This window comes from Protomyctophum bolini (assembly GCF_963924005.1).
Source record: "Protomyctophum bolini genome assembly, chromosome: 18".
Taxonomy (NCBI): domain Eukaryota; kingdom Metazoa; phylum Chordata; class Actinopteri; order Myctophiformes; family Myctophidae; genus Protomyctophum; species Protomyctophum bolini.
In genome coordinates this window covers 22,370,331-22,397,830 of record NC_137879.1, presented here as the reverse complement: position 1 = coordinate 22,397,830, position 27,500 = coordinate 22,370,331, and the positions used below count along the sequence as shown (strand labels likewise).

General features: G+C 45.4%; 2 protein-coding genes across 3 annotated transcripts in view; one reads left to right on the top strand and one right to left on the bottom strand.

Moving 5' to 3' along the window:
- Nucleotides 1-9,537: 9,537 nt before the first annotated feature.
- Nucleotides 9,538-11,070, bottom strand: LOC308333584 (signal peptide peptidase-like 2A; the record flags this gene model as incomplete). The annotated part of the gene is made up of 1 exon (XM_080790043.1): nt 9,538-11,070. One exon carries the CDS (start codon nt 11,068-11,070, stop codon nt 9,538-9,540), a length of 1,533 nt encoding a protein of 510 aa, XP_080646169.1.
- Nucleotides 11,071-12,079: 1,009 nt separating this feature from the next.
- Nucleotides 12,080-27,500, top strand: part of ntn2 (netrin 2) — a 61,695-nt gene continuing 46,274 nt past the window's right edge. The window contains exon 1 of one of the 2 annotated variants that reach the window (XM_080788494.1): nt 12,080-12,180. The gene's annotated coding sequence lies outside the window, so the exon portion shown is untranslated. Of the gene's footprint in view, nt 12,181-16,308; nt 16,595-27,500 lie in introns of those variants that run through there. The other variant, XM_080788493.1, reaches the window with a different exon arrangement.

Below are 27,500 nucleotides of genomic sequence, written 5' to 3'. Positions count from 1 at the left end.
GGCCTATCTGTAAAGGAGGTAACCCCTCTGGACAGACAGGGGCCTATCTGTAAAGGAGGTAACCCCTCTGGACAGACAGGGGCCAGGGGCCTATCTGTAAAGGAGGTAACCCCTCTGGACACTGGACAGACCAAAAACGTCATTGAGGTCACAACATCACAACGGTGTGGTGGATCTCTGACTTAATTTGGTGTCATCTGTGACGTCAGTTGTCTAATGGCATATCTATGACGTATGACTAAATCAGCCTGATCAGAGCCTGTGAAGTCAACTTGGAGAAAAGGAGAGCAAAGGGTTAAAATCTGGACTGACACTCATTGCCACTCAATCACTCCCCAATTGCCTGACTAATCAGCGTCAGTGCATTCACTGCACCTGAGAGTAGGGCGTTGACCAAACACAGGAAGAGAGGAGGAAAGAGGAATCCTACACAAACCTCCATGAGGAACAACAGTGTGCATCCAAACAGGAGCAACACACACTGAAACATCAGAGCAGAACGGTGCAGCCATATAAATGCTGGAGAGACAGCCGGTGAGAGAGAACTGTTTATTTGTTTACAGATCATGCCGGTTGCATGCCAGTTCATGGACACTTGTTATCGTTTGTTGTTGTTGTCTGTGATGACTTGAAGCCATATTGACTTCCATATACGGTAGTTCCATTACAAAAGTAAAAATATTTAATAAAATTATAAATCATAATTATGTGAAAGAATGCTGTGGTTCGTCTGTGGCCTATAGCGTGCATACAACATTTGGTGCTGAACCAGCGGCTTGCAAGATTATCTGCTGACACACACGCACGTTTTTAGATTTGGATTATTATTACAAAACCACTTCAGCCCTTTATACTTTGGCAATTTGAAAATAACAGATTTGCTATTTTCAAAAGGAATTTAAAAACTTGTGAAATGGGACCTTCTGCATAATCAATACTTTTACTTTTTCTAAGTACTATATTTTAATGCCAATACTCATTTACTCAAGTAAATACAGATATTGTAGATATTGCTACAATAGTTATAACATGTTTAGTAGCCTATATTTCTTGAGTTCCATCACTGAAAGGCAGTGTTGATATCATGATCATAACAGATGAGGCTGGTTGGTTGCAGCACCCCTCATCACTGGTAGCAGCACAGGTAAAGGCCATATCAGCCTAGAGCAATACTGCCCTCTGGTGTTGTTGAGATCACCCAAAACGAGTTGTTCATATTGACCTCTACTACTAGAATAGCAGTGGGCGTGGTTTTCTGGGCCCACTGAAAACTCTTCAATTCATTTTTTTCACAAAGATATTTATATAAATTATTCTAAGCCTAGAATCAAGGCATCCATGATCCTGGTGAGTCGTGAGTCGTGACCATAAAGCCAATTTGATTCTGTGAAAAAATGAAGGATTATTTTCATTTTTCAGTGGGTCTAGAAAACCACGCCCACTGCTATGCTCAATTCACCTTTAGCTAAGCCCCGCCCTCTCCCACTTGGACACTTTCCAGCCAGGATCATTCATTCCAATGTAAATATCATGGATTTCATTTTACACATTAAATACTGGTTCATCTTTGGAACCAGACCTTCGAAATCTCTTCCAAATCCGTCAACAAGGAAAAATATGTGCGTGACATTTCTTTTTAAAAACAATGTTTTATCATATAGGAAAACTATTGGTGGAGAGGTTTGTCTAACCCATGTTATGCTTAGTTGTGATTGTACGATAGCAGTTTGGGGAGGGGCTTAGTCTCTCAACCTGCCAGATCTGAAGCTTAGAAACAAAGCAGGTTTTGATTCTATACTCTATAGCCATCTAATCAGCACCTAATTTAGACCTGGGACGCCAGGTGAATGCAATGAACTGTAGAGTAGAAAACAAACATGGGCCTGGAGTCCAGACACAATGAATTAAGGCAAATCAGAACAATTATTCTGATCTGAAACCAGGGTATCTGTGTAATTACAGAGGCATTTTGAGGCAGTAGTTATCTTGGTCATTAATGCCACTCCAGCAGACCAATATGACGAATACATTGGAAAGAAATCATTGCATGAAGCCTAGAGGCCCTATCTGGTGTTTCACTATCTTTGATGGGCGCTAACCCCTCTATATACAGCTTTTGTCCCCACACGTCTCATATTTGCCATTGACAATGAAAGGAGAAATTAGGTAAAAGGAAAGGAAAGGTACTATGTTTACCCAGGGTAACTGGACTAAGCTCAATAACTTGTTTACAGCCAGGCCCTGCTCATAGAACATTTCATGGTAGGGGTTCAATGCCTTGCCCAAGGGCACTTCAGCGGTGGTAATTTTAACGTGCCGGTCCGGGGATACGAACTAGCGACCTTCCGATATCAAGACCGCTCAGCAAACCGTTCGGCCACCGCTGCCCCAAAGTCATATGTGCCTCAAATATGACGTACATTTGTGGCAACACAAACATTAAATGCCATTGACAATGAAGGGAAATTATACGTCATATGTAGACGAGCAAATCGGCCAACCAATCACATAAATTCAGTTGTTCATGAGATGATGTATGATGATAAGAACGCCCCTCACTTCACACGGGTGTGATTTCTTTCCTCTATTGTCTATATACTCATAATGCATTCAATCTGTTTATAAAATTAATAAGATAAGAATTAATTAATAAGACCTGGTACTTAAGACACGCAAAATACAGCCCTAAGAGTTAAATGATCACACAGGATTTTAAAATGTAATGGGTGATCAGTGATGTGCTTGGTGCCGCTTTCTCACACAGAGGAAAAAAAGAGAGAAAGAAATGCCAAAAGCAAACAGTTCACTTCAAAGCAGAACCTGTTTACAGCACAGTGTGGGACTGGGCCAGACGTACTCATGCATGCATACCATACCCACCAGAACCCACCAGAACCCACTTCCACCCGCTCACTGGATTCCACAGCATTCTACTAACGGCAGCTTTGTAACCTTGGGTGGCATTCTTTTCTTTCTTCTTGTTGTTGCCGTAGCGTAGAGGCTATAACGTATTAGCTAATCGCAACATTGTGCCAAATTATGACGCTCATGAATATCAAAGCAGAATCAGTATCGAATGTGAACATTCATTAAGAGTCTCTCTCTTTCTCTCTCTCTCTCAGTCTCCATCGATGTAAAGTCTTCAGAATCAGAACACACATCGAGTTCAAATGGGAACTCCCAAGCACACCCAGCTGGCAACACTTTGGGATAATGACGTTGGATTCCACATAAATGAAGGATCTAAATACCACCAGAGAGGTACCTGAACCAGTCGCACGCGCGCACGTTCAAATGCACACACACACACACACACACACACACACACACACACACACACACACACACACACACACACACACACACACACACACACACACTTTATCATGTATTAATAGGCACACATGCATAAACATGCAATTATTCCATTGTTTTGTCATTATTAATGCTAACCTTAAACCTAAAGCCAAAATACTCTTTTCGGTACACACAGTATAGTACGTATAAATCAGCCGTAACTTTAACCCCAACCCCTAAACCTAACCTCTAAATACATAAATAATCCCAAACCTAATCCCGACATGAGTCTAATCCCAAACCTAACCCCAAAATGAGTCTAATCCCAAACCTAACCCCAATATGAGTCTAATCCCAAACCTAATCCCGACATGAGTGTTTTTCTTCCAAATTATAAATAAACTAGATAAAGTGCCCCTCAGGGCACAGGTCTCCACCAGGCCAGGTGGAGACCTGGCTATAATTGGCCAATGTGGAAAAAGGTGCCATTTCTTCTTACACCTTTGATGGCAATTGGATGATTTGAGGCATTTTGTTCCAAAAATGTTTTTAGCAAAACTTCACCTGTTGTTGGTGCTATAACAGGCCAATGTGAAAAGGGTGGGATATTTCCCTCAGCCTAGTAGGAAATTCCTTGAGAGATTTCACATAAATTGCACGCTGCGTTCATGATTTGAGGCTTTTTGTTAAAAACAGGCCAATCCTGCAAACTTTGAAAGCCAATGTTAGCCAATTAGGATGGAATATGAAATATAGGACAGATCCGCTTTGAGCACATGACTATAGAGATGTCTAACGTTTTGTGGGATTTTTGGACAGAATATGGAGGAGTAATATAATTTTTTTTTTTTACAAAAGTCAGCCTCCTAGTGGCGCTATAAAAGGCAGATGTGAAAAATGCAGGTCAAAGGTTTGTCCTTGGCCTGTAGGGAGTGTGCATGCAACATTTCACGCAGATCGGTGCAGGTATGGGTAAAGAATGAGAATAGCTGCCTCATGGTGGCGCTATAAGAGGCCATTCTGGAAAATTTGGGGCAGAGGTTCATCGTTGTCATCCAGTGTATGTGCAAAATGTTAAATGGACTGGGTTAACGGTGCCAGAGATTAAGTTAAGTTAAGTTGGTTATACAATTAAGTCAAGTCTGCAGGAGGGGTGGACACACACACACACACACACACACACACACACACACACACACACACACACTTGCATGGACGACTACTACTAAAAGGATCATCATCATCATCATCATCATCGTCATCCTCCTCCAGTTAACTCTGGACGGGCAGGAGCCTAAAATAAACCAACAAGTCAACAGTCTCTGCCATCTCATCACCCCCTAGCCCTCCATCTCATCACCCCCTAGCCCTCCATCTCATCACCCCCTAGCCCTCCATCTCATCACCCCCTAGCCCTCCATCTCATCACCCCCTAGCCCTCCATCTCATCACCCCCTAGCCCTCCATCTCATCACCCCCTAGCCCTCCCATGCACCGCAGCCTGCACACATCCTCTGAGTCCTCGGGACTGCTGAAGATTGGGTTACTGCAGATCCCTCCCACCCCCCAGAAAAAGAAGAAAGAAAACAAGCCCTGTGGCCCCTGAAGGTATCCTGCTTTATAGAGCATAGGTTCTCAAAGTGGGGTCCGGGGACCCCCAAGGGTCCTTGAGGGGGGTCCACAGCAAAATGTGTTAATACAGCATCAATCAAAAATAGCAGATACACAAGTTCACAGCACATCTCTTCGTGCCTCACTACAAGCTTTTACATCTGATATATTTTTTTTTACATTTTTGAGAACTCTCTGTGCAGTGTTTGAAAGATTTAGAAGTTGAATAGGGCTTTAAATGTTTGAATAAAATGTATTCCAGTTAAATGTCAAATCCGATAATCAGTGGTCTGACTCTCCAAAATGGAGATGGGAATCAGACTAAACATTGTGGCGTGGGTTTGAAAGCCCCCTCTCTGTGGTTGAGTCATCAATGTGTGCCGCTCCACTCCACACGGGGAGGAGGAGAGGACCACCTCCAGCAGAAGGACTGTCAGAGTGATTGATGGGGCAATAATGTTGGCAGAAGAGCCACTGATAGCTCTGTCTTTCCCTCAAGATGATATGTTGATACTACTGCGCTGTGGCCGCAACTGAGCTGTTCTGTGTGTGTGTGTGTGTGTGGGGGGGGACTGGAGTGTATGAACCCGAGCCTGGAGTGTATGCAATGTATATTGAAGTGTGTGTGCGTGCGTGCGTGCGTACATGCACACGCAACACACACACATTACATCAAATGCACCTTTGCGGCCGTGTTATCACCTATCAACACCTTTTTGTATTTTCCTTCCCACTCTCAGGTGGGCGTGGCTGCAGGGCCCTGGGTGAGAGAGGATGTATACAATAACGGCAACGCGCCATCTTGACTTAAGATGAGTCGACAAGGGTAAAGTAAACAGGCTGGCTTCCCTCCAGAGGCCGGCGGGATAAACAGGAGGGGGTGGGGGGTGTTGGAGGGGGCTGTCGAGAGGGGCACGAGACGTTTATTTTTACATGGGAGGGACATGTCGTTTGAAGAATACCTGCGGTGGTCTCCTTTTCTCTCACACACAAACATAATACCATCTACTGTACAAGACCACAACATGTGCTGCTGTGACAAACTGTGAGCTTGTAGATCTGCTGTTTCCGGAGTGCAACACCACCATGACACTAAGTATAAATCAGACATAATCTATCCTTAACCCCTAAATCATTGTGAGTTTGTAAACTGCTATTTCCGTTGCACGACACCACCGTAATCTAACCTTATCCCCTAAACTGACCTCTAAATGCCAAAACATAACTCTAACCGCAACCTAAACCTTTCCATAATAAGTAAACCTAACTCCCCAAATCTTTTTTAACCCCAAAACAAGCACTTATTTTGTGAGAACCAGAAAACATTTACCTCACAATGTCTATTTCTCGAATTCTGCTATCCTTGTGCAGACGTTTGTCCCTCTCAAGAATCGTAGTACACACGTCACACATGTCACGCACGCACACACGCACGCACGCATGCCCTCACTCTTTTGGGGCGCTGGCCAACTGCACCTAATTATCACTCAGTTGGGTTCTTTGTGTTGCCTGCCTGTCTTCCATTGATTGTAGAGCCATATGGATGTGGGGTGTTTGACCTTTCTGTATGGAGAGTTAACAGAGCAGGCAGTTAGTGGCCCCGTCCTTGTTAATCTTTTTAAATAATTTAACATTTTGTGTCACGGTTAGATACTTTTTATTTTATCCAAAAAAGTTTTTTTTGTAATTTTTAAGACAAGATATTCCTTCTTTTTAACTTTGAACAATACCTAACGTCTAGTGGTGGTTCTCCGGGCCGTGGACCACCAGGGGTCCTTGAGGGAGTTCCAGGAGGTCCGAAGCTAAATGTGTTAATAGCATCAAAATCTGTTTATACATTTGGAAATCTAACCAATGTGAACTTCAACATTGCACATTCTGTTCCAAGTTCGTAAAAGAAAAAGCACTGTAGAAGGCTATAAGCTATATTACTGTTCACTATAAGCATAAGGACATTGAGGTAAAAAAAAGTGCTCCTCTTCCACAACATTCCACTGAGTGATGTTGTGGATGGGTATGATTCACCAGCTTTATGTTGGTGTGGAATCTCTATTTTAGTTCCACATTAAGAAAAAATCATCTCATTCTGGCCATTCACAATGTACGTCTTCACTTTTCTGTGCACTTTCTTTTATCCTCAAGTCCTTATATCCTCAAGTCCTCAAGGCTAATCCTCACTTGTGGCGTCCTCAATTCAACGCTTTCTTATCATCATCATACACCACATTCCGTGCTCAGCCAATAATGTAATGTTACATTATTATAGAACTAGCCTATTATTATAGGCTAGTTATTCTCTTTGGTTTAAATAAGTGTTAAAAAGTTCTTGTGATAGTACTCATTGCTGTAGACTCAAGTGTTGGTTCAGTAACAGGAGTGTCCATAAGCTTCAGCTTTTTATTAAACAGAAAATGCATTTTCAGGTCGGGATACCAATTTTATCCAATCAGGATAGAGAAAGCAGTCAGATACAGATTAAACCAGTGGTTCCCAAAGTGGGGTCCGGGGACCCTCAGGGGTCATTGACCGGAGGGAGTTCCAGCTCCCCACTCCACAGCTAAATGATAGTTTGGAACCAAATGGACCCTTATGGGTCTGTGACTCTGACTCTGAGAGAGTGTACAAATGGAACCACAATATAAATTGGGGTCCCAATAGCCGTAGCCACCTAATTCATGTCAAACTGGGAGTCCTTGAAATTAAACGGGTTGAGAATCTCTGTTAGAGCCGTGAAACACCTGGGGTCCGTGGGCTAATTAGTGTCCTTGACATGATAACGTTTGGAAACCACTGGATTAAACAAGTGGAATTGTAAGTGACGACACAATTAAAACAATGAGCAGACAAAACTGGAACTGGAACACTATAAAAAGAAAAGAAAAGCTGATAAATGGCTAATCTCTCCTGATTGGCTGAAATGTTGTCACCTACCATAAAAATGTATTTTCTGTTCATTAAAGAGCTGGAGAGAACACAGTGAATTGTCACAGTCCAGACCTATAATATGATAATATCTATGGGTTTGTGGACATTCCATGGTTTGCCAGCTAGAAGAGCATATGACCAGCAGATGGAGGTGTTGGTTAACTCACCAGCCAGATATCTCAGTCTACCATTGGAAAAGCATTGTGGTGGCCATTAAAAGCCAGAATGAGATGATGACGTGTGACAATAAGAGTGCCACTCACTTCACATGGGTGTGATTTTTGTCCCCACACGTCTCATATTTGCCCTGTTTCAGGGTTAGGCCTATATACAACACATTAATTATTGAGTGTCATAATTTTGTGATTTGTGTGTATTCTCTGACTATTTCATTATTGCCAATGTCTTCATTTCAGTTGCTAGACATTTAGTACAGCATATGTAAGAGAAGCGAGCGTGCACGCATCCACATCTGCTGGGTGACGGTAGACGGCAGACTGCTGGCCAGCGCTGGCGCTTTGGCATGGGGGGTCAGATCAACATATGGAATGAATGGAATGGGGCGGCAGTGGTTCAGGGGTATAGTGAACGGATGAGAACCACAAGGTTTCCAGTTCCAAGCCAGACTCTCCCAGAGTTAGTGTCGAAGTGTCCTTGAGCAAGACTCTGAACCCCTAATTGCTCCCGATCTGCAGGTTGGTGCTTTGCATGGTTTCCATCCGGCATCGGTGTGTGAATGTGTGTGAATGGGTGAATGTAATGCACAATCTCTGTAAAGCGCCTTGGATAAAGGTGCTATATAAATGTACCATTTACCATTTAATTCTATACTGGCCATATATGGAGCGTGTCTTGAGTTTATAGGGTTTGATGAGGTTAAATCAACATATGGAATGTCGGAACAGGAAGGACCTTCAAATCATCACAAATGTCATTCCGGCCAATCACTTTTGGCGTCTTCACTTTTCTGCCCTCACTTTTATCTTCAATATGTACTTTGCTCAGCCAATCAAATCATCGCTGGGGTGATCAGCCAATCACAAGCCAATGTTTGTGTTCACAGTAGACCCGGAAAATTGGGCGTTTTTTATCATGACGGTGGGAGCTAAGAATATGGACAGTATGGACTGAATATGGACATTTGTACTGTTTCTTTCCTATTTCTATCCTGGCTCCTTTCTTTCTTCTATGAATTGTTTCAATATACTGTTTCTTGTGAAGCTTTTTCCACATTGGTTACAGCTGTACTGTTTCTTTCTGTTATCCATCCTGGCTTGTTTCTTGTATGAAGAGAACTAGAGACTTCTATTGACAGAGAGAGAGATATTGTGTGAGAGAAGGCTCTATTCAAACACTCCCATGCTTAGACACACGATCAAATGCTGGAGCGGCTCGCACAAAAAAAAAAGGGGACCAGGGAAACTCCCCCCTGTCAGGTGTAAAGGAGCAACTTGGACACTCAAGCATGAAGGAAGCATGAGTTAAGTCCGTTGCTCTCCCCAGGTTGGCGGAGGATGGCCCAGGATCACATTAGATGATTGACACAGGGGTGAAAAATGGGTTACAAAATCGTGGGATAAAAAATATATAAAAAAAAAAAAAAGGGGGAAAGGAAAGAAAATGTTAAATGTCCAGCAGGAGGCTCCTTGCTGCTAATCGGTCAATCTCAGCATTAATGAATGAACAAATGAATAATGAATGAATCTATGGAGCTGTGGTCAGCTCCTCTTCCTTCCCAGCGGTGCTTCCCGTCCAGAAGTGGCTCATTTCGCCCCTGCTCCACGCCACCAGGGCGGCGCCGGTCAGGGTGGAGGGCACGAGGTAGAGCAGTGCCGGCTGCCCCTTGCCCGACAGCAGCATGGCGGCGAACGTGGCCAGCATGCCTAGTAGGTAGGCAACGCAGCAGGACAGGAAGTAGACCTTCCCGGAGCCGCCGCCGACACGCTGGTCAAAGCGGCTGCAGTACGCCACCAGCAGGCCGGGCACCACCATGTCTCCGTAGCCCAGGATGGAGAAGTGCGTCCCGCACGGCGTCCCGGCCAGGAGGCGCGGCACCATCATCACCACGGGGAGCCTCTCGGTGTCTCCCCCCGCCCCCAGGGCCACCTGCTCCATGACGCTCACCCCGTTGGGCGTGAAGAGGGGCGTGACGAAGACGAAGAACACGTCATACGCCAGCAGCAGGATGAACAGCAGCGAGCAGATCCTGAAGCTGGACAGCGGGATGCTCTTCACGGAGAAGCAGCAGAAGGCCACGCCCAGGACGTTCTGCAGTGTCCAGATCCACGCCGCCTTCCTGTGGACCAGCCAGACGACCACCACGCCCACGCAGCCCGCCGCCAGGAGGACCGAGCGCACACAGATGCTCACCCGGCAGACGGGGAGGTGCGGCCGGCCACAGCCCAGACGCTGCAGCGCGGCGTCCACACAGCTGAACAGAGCGCTGGCCGAGCCCACGCAGAACACGCCGATGACCACGTAGACCAGGACGCCATAGAAGTAGTACATGAGCAGAAGCATGACGCACAGCATGGCCACCAGGAAGAGCACTTTGAGAGGCGTATCAAAGCCGTTCTCCTCGTCACCTCTTCCTCTTCCTGTGCCGGAGGCTCCTCCCACCTTGGCCAAGCGCTCTCTCTCGGCCACCCCACTCCAGTAGCCCCCCAGGGCCACCGTCGTCACGGAGATCAGCAGAATGACCGCCACGCCGGGGTCTAGCCGGGGCCGCGGGGGGTCGTACAGCCTGGCTCGCATCCCGCCGGCTCCGCCCCCAAATAGCCGCCGTGCGTCCAGGATGTCTCCATACCACATGCTTACCACGGGAAGGCGGGGCTTCCCCTGCGTCGTCCGATTGGCCAACGGAGGAGGAGAGAACGGCCAACGCTCGTTGGCGACGAGCAGAGCCGACGCCCCCAGATCTTGGGCGACCCGAGCCTTCTGGCTGACCTCACACTGGCCCCACATCACCACCAGGGCGGCGCCCTTCACGGCCTCTGGATCTACCCCGTGGGATGCGTCGCACAGTGTGTTCAAGTTCAGGTCCAACAGACGATAGTCCACTGAGTCTTCCAGAGTCTCTGACAGCTTGTCGCTCCTCGTGGGATCGTAATCAAGGCAATACTCTTTACCGAAAGACAATGATCCATTTGAAATGTGCAGTATTGCCTCTTTGCAGCTTATCTGCGATGACAAGAAGATCACAGCTAAAAGAACAAGGATGAGTTTGATGTTTGCCATGTTGGTGAAATGTTCACCAGCTCAGACAATCTCGTCAGCTTTGAAACAAACGTTGACAAAAAATATATAGAAAGACACTCTAAAAGTGCTAATGAGAAAACAGATCCTTGTTTTCAGTTTATAAGATTGTGAAGCCTGACGTCATACACAACAAACTGTTGCCATGACAAAGTCGATTTGCACGAAATTAATTTGTCATGATTTATGGCCTTTAGCTGCTTGACCGGTTGATAAATCAGTCACGTCACGTGTCCTTTTTATTTTTTATAATTATGATAATTTAGGATCTTAGGATCTCCATTGGTGTCTCCTCTCCTTGAGTGATGATGACACAGCTGGTGTGAGAACATGTAAAAACGCTAACAGATAAATTCATAGGCCTAGCTGTGTGTTAGGATAACTCGAGTTACAGATGCAAATGTTAGGTCAGTTTATGGGCAGTTGGGCGTGCGCACATTGCATGCATGGTCAACGCCTGTTATTAATGAACTAATCACTCCAAAGTGTGTAGCCCCTTGTGGAACCTCCCCCTCCCAGTTGAGGCTACAAAGTGTGTTTGTGTGTAGCTTCTTTCTCTGCTATATTGTAGCTAGTTTGCATGATTTTTGTGGGAAATTCCCAAGTTATTTAATAGGCTTAAACGTTGGTCATGGACATGGACTTATTTATTATAACAAGCACAACAAGCTACTCTGTTGCTACCTTATGTTGTGTGTGCTGTGATCGTTTCGGACGGAGACCAAAGGACCAGACAGTCAGAGACCCACGTTTCCAAGTCTGTGATCATGTGAGGACGTGTATTAACCACAAGAGGGAAGCAATCGTCCGCTAAAACACACGCAGTGGAAGTTAACCCTGGATAAGGTACAAGCATCTCTTCTTGCGTTCCAGCAGCAGAGGTGCCAAAAAATGAAGCGAGGAAAAAGCCGGAGGCTGACACTTTCTCCAGGGTGTCCGCCGCAGGGAACCCAGCGCTGAGAGAACGAAAGGCTTTGACCAGATCACTGAAGCTTGTTTTGGGGACTAAATCAGGAGGCTAATCCTCACTACTAGGCTATACTCAAAGGGCCGAGGAACGCTCCGCGTTTGGACTCCACAGCAACTCACCAAGTGAGTGTGATGCCACTTTTAACTTTCTTTCATTATCTCTCTCTCTCTCTCTCTCTCTCTCTCTCTCTCTCTCTCTCTCTCTCTCTCTCTCACTTAATTAGAGTGATAATCTATAGATTAGTGCTTGCCTGCAGCGAGTGGCTCCTTTATTCTCAGTAATGCGACATTTTGGCTTTCTATGGCACTGAAATGAAATGGAAATGCAAAAGAAAGAAGTACATCAAAGAATGACAAAATCGAGAGGATTTTTTTCCTAATAAATTAGCCCAATCCCCCGTTGCCCTAAATTTTGTCAAATGTCTCTCTGTACATTGGGCTGGTTCATATGTTGTAGGGAGAAGTTGCTTTATCTGAAAATAACTATCAAAACTATGTGGTTATTTTATTTTGACTCTAAAAGCATAATTTCTGACGGTTTTGTTTGTGAGAGAAATATAACTTCGTAGTGTTTTTCTGTGGGTGTTATTATAGGCCTAGAGTCTAAAGCAACAAAACAGGTTGAGACAGAGGCTATATGGAAACAGATGCACACATCACATGATGAATAGAATACAGGCTGAACTTAGTGAGGACTGAGGAGAACGGTTGCAGAGGGAGTTCCGATCAACCGGAGCTGTCCCTGCGTGGACAGCTGACAGCAAGCCGTCAACCAGGACAGAAAGGGCAGGGGAGAAGATAAACTATAAAGGTGGGAAGAACAATTAAGAGAAGAGACAGATAGAATGTTTGGATCAGAGTGGTGCAAAAACAGTGTTCAAGTGGGTTGAGAGCAGAGGAATGATGACGCACTGGAAAGCAGATGAGATGTCCGACTAGTAGTTTGATGGGTGACTGAAAGCTGCTAATTAGCGTTTAATACGGTAATAGCTATAGGCCTACCATTTTTAAAGTGCTGTTTAGTAGCACATATTTAACATTATAAGCCTATAGCTGCCAAATATGAGGAACAGAATGTAATATAAGAGTATAATATAATTGAATAAATTGACGATTATGTATTACCTCTGTTTTTTTAATAGTGAATAAGGTTTTGTTTTCTCCATTCTCCATTGATTGTCAAAGGGCAGTGTCTGTTATATCAACGACCAACCATTGCGCCATGAGCACCCCCAACGCGCGCGCACACACACACACACACACACACACACACACACACACACACACACACAGAGAGAGAGAGTTGGTATGTTATTTTTTAATTACCCCGCAAGTTAGAGGGGGGGTATTTTCTCCATCTTCTGGAGAAGGAGCTTTTGTTTTTTTGTGACAAAAAGTGGCTGTTCCCCCCAGCGGATGGTACAGTATAATACAGCAGGAATGTTGATCAGCTTATAGCCTACCAAGGAGTCAGGAGGCGCAGAGGATTTGACTGGCCCAGCATGGGTGTCTGCTCTGCTGCATGCGGCTAATTATCCACCGGTATGGGTGTATACTGTATAGAGACCAGGCTCCACCTGCAATAACACACCGTCCACTCCGGGCCCAATGATACATACGTGTGCTGCGTGGACAAATTAACAGAGTTGAACAAAAACACGACGCGGTTCGTTGGTGGTGTTTTGAACCCAGCTTTACGCACGCCTTCTCCGTGGCGCACAAAGAAGGCGCGCACTCCCGGTGACTGTAAAGTAAGGCTACGCGACATTAGCCGCCCTCCATTAACAAATGAATGGCGAGGAGTTATGTACGTGTATAGGGGGGGGGTATAGGCTACTCCGTACTTTAGACGTGCAAGTTCATGTGCGGCTCTCTCCACGGGGCCTGTGGCACGGTCACGGTGACGCGGTGGCCAACTTTCTGTGCCAAATAAAACCCAGTTCCCGAAACAACACCCCCTCGCATGGTGTGTCTCTGACACCAACATCCTCAGTGGTTCTCAAAGTAGGGTGCGGGGTCCCCCACGGGTTCTTGAGAAGGGGGTCCCCAGCAAGCAAAATGTGTTATCATCAATATCAAACACCGCAAAGCCTTTTCATAAGGGGGTCCGTGGCATACATGGGGGGGTCACAAAGTTTGAGAACCCCTCCCCCGTTATAGCATGTTGTGTTCACCGAATCACTGTCCTAACTTGTTGCTAAAAATACTGTCCCTTTGGCAGCCTTGACGCACTGGCGCGCACTAATACACCCAAGGTTTGTTGTGTGTGACTATGATTATTATAATGATAATAACGTTACCACCACAATGTGCATCTGCATCTTGTTTTCTGCCAGCCTTCTCTTGCCCACAGCTAGGTTTGAGCACGGTGTTGCCAGATTGTGCAGAGGAAACAAGCAACCAGGTCTATGAAAACAAACCCAAAAGAAGCGACTATAGACTTATCAGTCTATATAGGCCACATGTTTACTTTAAACCTATACATCTGCTATTTATAAACAAAATCTTGAATGTTTGGGAATATATTTGAAACATTTTAACAACCCAAATCTAGTATGGAGTCTGCCTCTGGGCCTTGGCACAACATATTTTCCTGTCCACAGGACTCTACACATTAATTTGGGGTTCCTTGACATGAACATGCAGGAACCACTGGCTTAAAGGAAGCATACCAAAAAAATATATATATATTTTCAAGTAAACTTTACAGAAAAACAAGCCCAGCAGTCAGATGTTCTGATTAATTGAAAATGGAGGACCCTTGTGTAAACAAGTTTTAGTGCTTTTTCAGGTTTTATCATCTTTATAGCATTGACCCCATGTACTTCCGTTGAACTGTGCTCATTATACAAACTGTTAATACAATTTCCAATCGATCAATCAGTGACGCTTATAACAGTGGTTTTCAACCGTGGTCCCCCAGCTAAATGATGGAGAGTTGGTATAAAATTACCTTATCTGTAACTCTTACGAGCGTATAATGAAACCAAATGTACGTATGCATGGTGTGCACAGATAGACACTAGGGGGTGCTAGAGCACCATCTGCCCTTGCCCCTGGACAGCCCTTTTGAAGGATTTTTTTGTACAGTGTATGTACAGTATGTGGACGATGGTGACATTGATCAATTCGGGAGGTGGACGCTTTTCAGACAGGGCATTAGTCCGACATTCATCCGCATGTCGGACTAGTGTTTGCTCCCGTGCTTGCGGTTTCTTGATAAAAATAAAACTTCAAATATAAATATCACACTATTAAGGCAACCGGCCGGTTCCACGCGCTGCACAAGGTGCCCTTTTTCACTTGAGCACCTGCCCCTCTAAATGTCTGTGCACGCCACTGCCCGTATGGGTCCATTTGGATTAAATTTTCGCTTTCAAGAGCAAAATTATTGTTAAACATCTGCATTAGGCCCTACTTCATTTAGTCGACAGACTCGACGAGAATGTAGAAAAATTGTTATTTTGATCAAAGTTTGCCAAACGGCATGGAATTGTGGACAAAATCTTATCCAACAATTAAATATTCTTTCGTTTTGGGTCTGAGAGGCTAAATCTCATCAAATGGTGGTCCGTGGCTCAAATTCCCATATGAAAAGGGTTGAAAACCACTGGCTTATAACAAGCGGACATGGCAACCGTGATTTGAGCAGGTTCAATGTTTTGCGCGCTCATTACAACCACCATATGGTTGCCTGTGAAAACATGGAGCCGTGGGGCATTCATTTGTTACCACGCGGCACACAGTAACAAACAGTCAGTAAAAAACGGAGGTATTTGTTGTAAAAATGGAACCATGAGCTCGTGTTGTTTTGGAAAAAATAAATATTTAGGCTGTGACTCGGCGTCTGACACAATTGGTTCTGGAGGAGTTTATTTTCATTCGCACGTCATTCACGGTATTTTTTAAGAAGACATAAATTGTGCGAATGACAAGTTAAAACCAAACAAAGTCTTTGAGAAACGCTTAAATATTTACGGATTTATGCCCGAATGATATAGCCTATACCTCTGTCTCTCTCTCTCTCTCTCTCTCTCTCTCTCTCTCTCTCAATCACACACACACACACACACACACACACACACACACACACACACACACACACACACACACTCTCTCTCTCTCCAGTGTGTAAAATGTGGGATTGATTTGAATGGGGAGTAGCCTCTCAGCCTGTCTCTGTCTCTCCTCCGCTCTCTCTCTCTCTCTCTTCAACCTATACGGGACTCCTTTCACTTGGTCCAACGCGCACTGATGGGCGCAGTGATTCACATCTTGCTGGGTGTCCCCCTCGCTCAAGAAGACATATCGTCATTTGGACTATTTCACATGCTTTTTTTCCTGCATGCACCACTTGTCCCATTTTAAAGTGAGGCGAGACTGAGAAGACTCTTTTTTTAGTGGCATTTAGAGAAACAGAATTGCCGACAGAAGAACGAACGGTCACTAGACTATAATTGATTTGGATCTCATTCATCATCCGATTTTTCGTTTAAACACGTACAGAGCGACAGTTGCGCGCTATAGCAACACTTGGGTAAGTTTCAAGTTTCAACGGTCATTTATTGTCACTATTCCTATTTATTTCATGTTTATAAGGTTATAGTGACGCATTTGTAGTAATGTTTCCGAGGAAAGCAGAAGTTTCAGTATTCAATTACGCGCATCCCATTTACAATAGGCTATATACTGATATATAGCTCTAAGGGCGTAATGTAGCCGAAAGTGCTCGCGATGATGGTCCATTGCCCAACATTTGTTTTTAAATGAAGACAATTACTATACTGTTAATAGATTGTGGCTTGGTAGGCTATCGTATGGCAGTATAAGTAGGGGGTTCGCCACGGAATCACCGGGGCGCACTGGAACAGACGGACAGGTGGGCGATCAAAGTGCGCTCGGTGTGAACTCTCCTCAGTTTACAACTGGCCCGTGGGTCGCGGGGGAAAGAGCGAGAAAAACAGCCCGCGACGGGGATTTAATATGGGTTACAAGAGGTAGGCTATGGAGCCCGTGTGTTTTAATAGCAACTCGCAGTCCGCGCCAAGTGTGGATGCCAAAGCAAGCAGCACGCTTCTCGGTTCCCGTCTTCAACGGCACTGCCCACGCCAAGTCTCCCAATGCGTTTGTCAATTCTAATATTTTCCCTTGGCTTTGACGCCACCGCATACATATTGAAAAACATTTGTCCCGCGAAAGAACAGAGCGGCACATTTTTCCTGCCACAAAGTGCTACCAATAACTTTGAAATACATGTTTTTAAAACTTGCGTCTTTTTTTTTTCTTTCTATATGGGAGAAAGATCCTCCTAAATTAAATATAGCCTAAACGCTATTAAATTCATTGAATTTAGGCTATACAGCTGAACAAATGAAACAAAAACGACCACTTATTGCCAGATAGCATGCGTTCACTCCGATCTGGCTTCAGTGAGGATTAAATCGATGATGATAATAAGCGTAATCTTATCTGACACAAACTCATTGGGGTCAAGGAGGTGTGACAGGAAACAATACCCGTTGAACTCCAACCTTTCTAAACTCATCTGGCTTTTCAAAGGAAAGCGAGGGCTCTTCCAAAGAGGAGACTGATTATCTTAAACTGCTTGGTTCTCAAACGTTGTCATTTCAAGGACACAGTTTGATAAGCATTTTGACCACCCATAACCATTTGTACACTGAGTGTTACAGACCTGTAATTTGGGTCCTGTTCTTAAGTGTGAATGATTTAGCTGAGGACCCCCTGGAATACCCTCAAGGTCCCCTGGGGGGTCCCAGACCACACTTTGAGAACCACTGTCCCTAGGCCTATTAGAAAATAGAGTGAGCCACTAACCCACTTCTCATTCTCCCACAAATGACTCAATCCAGACAAAGATGGTGTCTGAACAAGTGGTTCATTCTCTCAAACCAAAAACCCCCAAAATGACCTGGCTGTGGACCCCCATCAAAAAATATTTTGTGCCACGGACCGTAGCAATGCTACGAGTTAAAAATGTTCGCTTAAAAAAATATATATATATCAAAGGTTTGCACACATTTTCAAAATAAAATAGCATTCTCATAGCACGGTTTGAATAGAATAGTGGTTAAAGTGCATGGTTAAAATGATTGTGACGCTATAGTAGTGTTGTCTTATTAAAACTACTTTAGCTGGGGACCCCCTGGTGCCCCCACAAGGACCCCTGGGGGTCCACGGACCCCACTTTGAGAACCAATGGTCCAAACACTGTTCACTTAAGTCGGACCATGAGGGGATTGTCGGCAGTCAAGTGCATAGAATGGCAATATTTGATGTCGATTATTATCCCCCCCCCCCCCCCCCCTCCCTCTGGTGGAGAGGTGCGTTATTCATCGGGAGAGGGGCTGCCACTTCCCTGTGTTTGTGAATTAAATTAATCATTATTTAATTGCATCACGTTGTTCTTCCACCAATAACACAGTGTGGGAGGTTGAGCCAGAAGCCACTAAACTAGAAAGTCATGGTGTTGAAGGAAATCCAAGGTAACTGCTCACTACAGGTTTATACACACACATATGCGCGTGTGTGTGAGTGCGTGCGTGAGCACGGGGTTGTGTACACACATGTGTGGTGTTTTGTGAGAGCAGGAGAAGGAGGAGGGGTTGGAGACGGAGGCAGAGTTGCTGTAACGTAACCAGATCATTTTCTCTGCTTTGAAAAGCAGGATTCCTCAGTCAGGACTCTTGGCTCCTTCCACCTGAGCGAGTAAAGTCAACACATCCAATATATTTTTCTTTTACGGTTTAAACAGCTTGACGGGGGAAAGGAATGCTAGATCTCTCTCTCTCACTCTCACTGTCTCTCTCTCTCTCTACTGTCTCTCCGTGGCTCTTGCTATCTTCTCCCCGTCTCTTGGTGGTGGGGGCTTATGCTTAATTTATGTACGATGTTGTCGCAAGCCAAAAATACGTATGTATGAACCAGTCTTTAATCAGCCATTGCCTTTGCGGCGATAACTGTTTGACATCAACTGATTGAAGCATTTGGGTGTGCTTATAGCCCTGACCTTGATGGAAGTAGAGCAAGCATATAGTATGATTAGCCTTCATATCACAGTCTGTTTGTCATGGACCCCCTCATACTGAACGTCTTTACCGCCCAAATATATCAGTCCAATTTGCCTTGTCTCTGGAAGGTCGATACTACAGTTTGTATACACGACTTGTTCTAAACCAGGACATACAGTAGGTGTAATTTTGATGCTTCAACCATTCGACCTCTCCTTTCAAAGAACTAAAAGCTGAATGCTCTCTCTTCTTGACATGCGGAGTGTGTGTGCGCATGCATGTGTGTACGTGCTTACGTGAGTGTGTGTGCGTGTGAACACACATCCGTGCATATACTTACATTGTTATAATATCTGCATGCCATGCACACGCCCCTTGCCGTGGGATGAGGATTGAGGATGAGGGCATAGAATCTGATGTGCCATCCCAGCATTTCCTGCATGTGTCAGCCACACACATTTCCTCCAGATGCAGAAGGGTGTGTGTGTGTGTGTGTGTGTGTGTGTGTGTGGTCTGTGAGAGTGCATGTGCATACCTTGGTGCCCACTTAATACCCATAAGCTCACTACTCCTCTCATACTGTACTTAAGTGGACAAACGGTAGACGTCTCGCGTGCCGATAGCAAACCGCAGACCGTGTGCAGGTGTCACAGCGCTATAGTCGATTTATCCCAAGGAGCTAAATGGATTTCCCTTTGGTCCATGACTAGTTATTTACTCAGCGGCGGTGTCTGATCCTCCCAACGCTATGACAACCATGTGTTCTGTAAGCCGCGAGCTCAGCTCCTCTGCTCATCGCAGTGACAGTGAAACAGCATGCAGGCACAGAGGGCAAGCAACAGTGGTCGTGAAATAGCGGGCGGCTGCCATAAAGTAGGTTTCTGCCAGCTATCATGCTAACTTAATGAAGTCGCTGCAAGTAACAGACAGGTCGTTTATTTGGTCCTCTACACATGCAGTGGACTGGGAGGCCTTTTGTCCTTTTGTCCTTTTTGCTCTTACTTCATAAGCTTGCTTTATTATGTTGCCATGCTGCACTCCTGTCTGGAAAAGCAACATCGCCCTGCCTGATAGGGAGGATGAGAAGCAAGGACAGCGGCGAGGGAAGAGGGGAGTAAGGGATGAAGGGGAAAGGGTGGTGGCGCATGATTCACCAGCCTTGGCAACCTCCACATGTATATGAGCAAGGTCAAACTGTGTGTGTGTGTGTGTGTGTGTGTGTGTGTGTGTGTGTGTGTGTGTGTGTGTGTGTGTGTGTGTGTGTGTGTGTGCGCGCGTGTGTGCGTGTGCATGTGCATGTGCACTCCTGTATATGGCGGTGCGAAAACACACTAGAACGCAACGAATGCCAATGTTTTGACCGACCGTTAAAGTGTTGAAATTAGCCTACAAGCTCTCATTGTCATTTGCTATTTTTAAGACATTTGAACATTATCACCTATAATGACTCCAAGTCAAACTAGACAAAATAATCGGGACACTGCAGCATAATAAGATATCGATGTCGTCAAAAAGTCAAATATTGGCCAATATATCGTCCAAAACAATATATCGGCCTGGTTATACCAAACACTTAATAAAATGATTTGCAATTTCCCCCACCATGCAGTTCAAAGTGGGGCCTTGGCTTTTGGCTGTGGGGTGAAAGCTGCTCGTGTGCAATGGAAAAAAAACAAAAAGCGAGCAGCTTTCCTGTCGGGAGGGCTTTTTGGGGAAAACCGCCACTCTGCCTACCGCAGGCAGCCATCAAAGGGCTTTGAAGGAGGTCGCACACCCCTCTCCCCTTCTCAAATCAAGCCTCTAAAACGAGCCACTTCCTCTCATATCCAGGAACGGCTCACCTGACTCTCGCTTGCCCACCACCGTCCAGAAACCACACATATTCAGGTTCGGGTCTCGTTCCTCCACTCGAGGAGGAAGTGTCCTTCTGCCCTCCCCTTCTGGTCACCCTATAAGCCCCCCCAAGCGTTCCGTGCACGTCTTATCGTCTCACTACATCCCCGTGGTGTGGCCTTCATCTGACGGCCAACTCCGAGAGGAAGTCTGCAGTTCCTCATTCGGGCCGCCTGCGTCTCACGGCTCTCTGGGTGTCATCATCTTTTCTTTATCCCATCTTGACAACACATGTGAGGGAAATATTCCTTTTAAATGAAAGCGAATCGGGCTTGACATGGAGGGGGGGGTGGCTATAAATGTTTTTTTCTTCTTCTTCCTTTGGCGGCAGCCCAGACCGCTGGTTATGGAATGAACTTGGCCCTCTAATTAGCAGAGGCACGGTTGACGTTGACTCGGTGTATAAAACGTATCATACGTATGGTATTTGGACTGCTGAAGCTCGTTGATGTGATGTGACTCACACAGACTGAAGCTCGTTGAGGTGATGTGACTCCACTGATGTCCATCTTGTGTCAGTTAGGATGGAAGGTGGTTGGACCCATTGATTGTCCACTTGTCGTTCCTTCCCTCTCCTGTTGTAGAGCAGTTGTTCTCAATCATTTTTTCTTTTTTAATATATTTTTTATCCCACGATTTTGTAACACATTTTTCACCCCTGTGTCAATCATCTAATGTGATCCTGGGCTCTACACACCCTCCACCAACCTAGTCCCCATATATGGGGGACAAGGGGAGAGCAACGGACTTGAACTCATGCTTCCTTCATGCCTGAGTGTCCAAGTTGCTCCTTTACACCTGACAGGGGGGAGTTTCCCCTCCATCAGGCGCCCCGGCTAGCCAGGGGGAGGCAGTTTAGTGACCAGGATTACTGCATGTTTTTTGTGAGGGTACCTACCCTATAGGTACCCTCAATCATTTTCATGTCAAGCACCCCCAGATTGAATTGTATTTGACCGCAGACACCCCCCCCCCCCCCCACAAGAGACTCATTTGATTCTAAGATGGCATTTGCAGTGTTCCTGCATAAGCATTCTCTTTGAAGTTGTACACACTTTACGAGTCCTGTTTATCTGACTGCTAATTGGAGTTTTATTGTTACTCACCACATCATATACCTCTATATTATTCCCCAAACTGCCACAAATCAACCTCTAATCTTTAACTCCGGAAACCATGAGTCACTAATAGATTGAAAAATGTCTGGCTGCTCATGTTTTCCCCTTCCTCTGAAAACCAACTCCACCAGCAAATGTCTCCCCCCAAAAAAGCACAGAACCTACCAGAACACTTCATTAAGAGAGAAAGAAAAATACACCACAACTTGTGCCATCAGCGTTTCTCACTTGCCTTTGTAGTGAAATGTATATGTACACAATGCTGAGCATGGTAGCTTAGTGCTGCTTCCTGTCTGGGTCTGTGAGAACCAGCCTGACCTCGCGTTCCACCCCTATGTACCGCCTGTTCGGTTCTGGATGGGGTTCCATTGTTTTTAAACCATTAAAACCGGGAAAGCATCTGTGTCACTTTTAGATTTTAGCTATATTTTTACCACTTTAACCATTATTTTATACTTAAATCGTGAAAAAAAATCTTTGCTTCTGGGGGGTCCCTGGAACAAAATATGGAGTTTACGGCCAATTTTGGCATGAAAACATTTGAGCCTCACTGATTTTATAGAAACATTTTCTGAAAACTCTTCAGAATTTGGAAGACATTTGTAGAAGAATTGTCCTCGTGTCTTATATGGGTTAAACCACCAGCGTTGGACCAGGCCGAGCCGGCCACAGAGGCTATTGCATTCCACTACTGGGCGTACTCTCTCTCTCTCTCTCTCTCTCTCTCTCTCTCTCTCTCTCTCTCTCTCTCTCTCTCTCTCTTTTTCTCTCTCTCTACCAGTTTGGTGTGATGGTGTACCTGTCTAAATACTTTCTTAATGTCAATGAAGTCCACACCCACAACACCAGAGGGAGCTCAACAAACCATGTGCAACCCAGATCATTAAGACATGTGAATCCCTTGACTCCTTCAAAACCGCTCTCAAAGGGCACCTACAGACGAATTCAAAACTGTCCCCCGTAAAATCTGAATCCCCCCCCCCCCCCCCCCACCCCTTTTGACCTCATTTATGATGATTTCCTGTTTTTGGCTATATAGAAGTGTATATTTGCACGTCTCAAGATGTTATGATGAATTGAAAACGGTGGACCCTCTTGTAAACAATGGTTATGGTGTCGTCCACTCACAGTTAACAGTTTTTGTATTGAGTTGTACTTGAAACGTACTGTAATTCTGCATACTGTGAATAATTACTTCAATCAATCAATCAATGGAGGGTGAGAAAGAAAGAAGGGAACAAGTGATGTCTATAAGCTAGCAGGCTCACGAGTCCCTCACAGCGCTCTTATACGCAACAGGATAGGTACATTTTATACGCAGACCCAACAGGATAGGTACATTTTATACACAGACCCAACAGGATAGGTACATTTTATACTCAGACCCAACAGGATAGGTACATTTTATACACAGACCCAACAGGATAGGTCTTATACACAGACCCAACAGGATAGGTACATTTTATATACAGACCCAACAGGATAGGTACATTTTATACGCAGACCCAACAGGATGGGTACATTTTATACACAGACCCAACATGATAGGTACATTTTATACGCAGACCCAACAGGATAGGTCTTATACACAGACCCAACAGGATGGGTACATTTTATACACAGACCCAACAGGATAGGTACATTTTATACACAGACCCAACAGGATAGGTACATTTTATACACAGACCCAACAGGATAGGTCTTATACACAGACCCAACAGGATAGGTACATTTTATACACAGACCCAACAGGATAGGTACATTTTATACACAGACCCAACAGGATAGGTACATTTTATACACAGACCCAACAGGATAGGTACATTTTATACACAGACCCAACAGGATAGGTATACATCGTCGCTTCGTTAGCACAGTAACGGATAGCCAGTGGTTAAAGTTGCAGCTGGTTGTCGCAAGCTGATTGTTGTGTTAAGCAAAGGTCAACGTTTGACTGGCAGCCCTGGAAAACGACCCACGATTATTTTGACAGGTTGCCGTTTTGCTAGGATCTTTTACATCGGAATGAGGCTTGAGTGAAAATCAGCAGAGAATTTTCAGGTTATAACCTTTAAAACACACACACGCATGCATGCACGTGCGTGTGTATGTGTGTATGTGTATGTGTATGTGTGTGTGTGTGTGCACATCCTCAGAGCTGACATGAACAGCCTTTATAAATTTGTCAATGATCCCCCTGCTAATGATGCCCTCAGCTGTGAGTGTTGACCCCCTCCTGCCCTCTATCTCCCCCCCGTGTCTCCTCCTTGCCCCCATCCCAAAGCCCTAATGAATACCAGAGAGGAACTCTGTGACCTTCTTACACCCCGACCCACACGCACACACACGCACACACAGACACACACACACACACACACACACACACACACACACACACACACACACACACACACACACACACACACACAGATGCAGCCATCGTCAGGTTATGTTCAGGCCACTAATACCTGACCCCTATTACTTGAGAGCTGTCAGTCATGGATGTCTGTGTGACTGCAAGTGTGTCAGAGAAAGGAAATGCTCTAATGTAGGGACTTGGATGATCGTTGAAAAGTGTGCTTTCTGGACAGTAGTATAGCGAGAGGCAGGTACGCTAAGTCGAGAAGGGGATATACGGTATACAGTATAGTATACTGTATAGTATACAGTTACAGTATAGTATACTGTATACTTGTACACTGCATGCATGTATATATACTATATCGCTGCTGTCGGGAAGAAACCATGCACCTAGTGTAACTCCAAAAAGTTCATTTTTCATCCTCAAAAGTTGAGTTAGGTGGTCTCCTCCCGACAGCAACGATACAGTCTCTTTCCATGAGGATGATTATGATGACGGACAGCTTATTACAGCAGCCCTCCATGACTCTGGGCGGCTACTAATAGCCCCACCAGGGACTTACTGTAGGGCAGGACTGAGGGACAGCAGGGCTTCGTTCTGGGTCTCAACTCAGGGTCATCAGAGAGCACCATGCAGCCCACAGCCCCTCCATTCACATAGAGCCCTACCACCCCACCTCGCCAGAGCCCTACCACCCCACCTCGCCAGAGCCCTACCACCCCGTGCTGCCAGAGCCCTACCACCCCACCTCGCCAGAGCCCTACCACCCCACCTCGCCAGAGCCCTACCACCCCGTGCTGCCAGAGCCCTACCACCCCATGCTGCCAGAGCCCTACCACCCCGGCGTGAAAGCCTCCGACTTTGGTGCACAGCAGAGTGGCTCAGCTGTCCCTCTCTCTCTCCGCCCTCCGCCGGTCCTCCCCACCCACGCCCAGGCCAAATAAAGCCTCTCAGCAACTCCTGTTTTCCTAATCCGTGAACTCTGACAGAGGAGCCTTTGCTTGAAAGAGAGACAACTCAACATGAGATGATCTCCCAGTGACAGGGAGAAGCTGAAAAAACGTTCCCCGGAATGTCTCAGCGGAGACCACCCTCTCTCACTCACCTTCCTTCTGGTTCCTGTTCTCCGTTCTCTCTCTCTCTCTCTCTCTCTCTCTCTCTCTCTCTCTCCCCCCTCACCATTTTCTAACAACCACCATTGCCCCTCCTCCTGTTCCATTTATTTCCTTCCTTCTCTAATTGGGCTGTCAATAGGTGATTGACAGCCCAACGCTTTTGGATTGGCTCCAATTGCACAAAATAGCCGCCGTAGACCTGGGCAGGATTAAGTAGAGCCTTTTATACCAGCGCACTTCCCGTAAAAGGCACATCATTTCCTGCTCTTATATTAATGGGTGAATTACTTAACACAGTAGCTTGGCCACTATAGGGAGTCCACAAGTAAGCCATATTACCAGCAAGCCCATTCATTTCCCTGTCCATTAATCCATATAGGGGAATGTCACAGTGAGGGATTGCCAAGACGGTTTGCAATCATGACAGTGCTCTATGCATCCGTCCACTTTGGAAAAGCTATTTGGCAGCAACATCTTTTCGTTTAGCTTAACTGGTTGATGGCATCAGTCCAATGTGATGGACCATCACATCTAAATGTTAAACCTTTTCCCTTTTAAATTCCACAGGCCTTTTAACTGCTCACTGTGTTTTCTAAAGTGCGGTGTGTCTCTTGCCTTCTTCCAAAAGAGAAGACATGCGGGAGTACAGCTGTTGCTGCTTCGACCACCGTTAATGAAAGACAATGTCTGCCCCTGTTGGGAAGCATGCGGCTTGTTAAACACACCGTCAACGCTGAGAGCAGAGAATTTCTTGCTGAAACAGAATCTCACAGAGCACTTCAAAGGTCAGCCAGCTACACTGACATCTTGACTAAGACTTTTTGTGGAAATGGATCATGTGTTGCCCTTTGTACAGGAATACAGAACCGGTGTGCAGTTTTGCTTCATTAAGACCAGATCTTTTTTTTTAATTATTACTAGGTTGTGGTTATATTATTATTTTTATTCCCCAGCGTGTGTAGGGCCCTACTAGGTTGTGGTTATATTATTACTTTTATTCCCCAGCGTGTGTAGGGCCCTACTAGGTTGTGGTTATATTATTATTTTTATTCCCCAGCGTGTGTAGGGCCCTACTAGGTTGTGGTTATATTATTATTTTTATTCCCCAGCGTGTGTAGGGCCCTACTAGGTTGTGGTTATATTATTATTTTTATTCCCCTAGCGTGTGTAGGGCCCTACTAGGTTGTGGTTATATTATTATTTTTATTCCCCTAGCGTGTGTAGGGCCCTACTAGGTTGTGGTTATATTATTATTTTTATTCCCCTAGCGTGTGTAGGGCCCTACTAGGTTGTGGTTATATTATTACTTTTATTCCCCAGCGTGTGTAGGGCCCTACTAGGTTGTGGTTATATTATTACTTTTATTCCCCCAGCGTGTGTAGGGCCCTACTAGGTTGTGGTTATATTATTATTGTTATTCCCCAGCGTGTGTAGGGCCCTACTAGGTTGTGGTTATAGCCTGAGGACACCATTAGCTCAAACCTACGCAGCTAGCGTTTATTCCAGAGGGGTTTAAGCAGCGGGATTAAAAAGCCGTGTCACTGTTCTCTCTCTGTTTAACCTACACGCTCATCTGCCAGACGTGCCTGACAGCACCAGACCCCTGGAACAGTCTCCCAGCAGGCCCGACTGCACGTGGACCGCACCATATTTAGTCATCCAGAGCCTGACACAGAACAATGCGGTCCTCCACCTTAATCTGTGCATCTCTCTCTCTCTCTCTCACACTCTCTCTCTCTCTCTCTCTCCTTCTCTGTCTCTTGCCCTCTCTCTCTCTCTCCCCCCTCGCTGTCATTTTTTTATGTCCTTCCCTGAACTCCCACCGTTCATCTCTGTCACTTTCCCCCTCTCTCTCCTCACCGCTCCCATTCGTCTCTGTCCTCACTCGCCCTCCCTCGAGTCGATCCTGCTTCATCACTGTCAACTC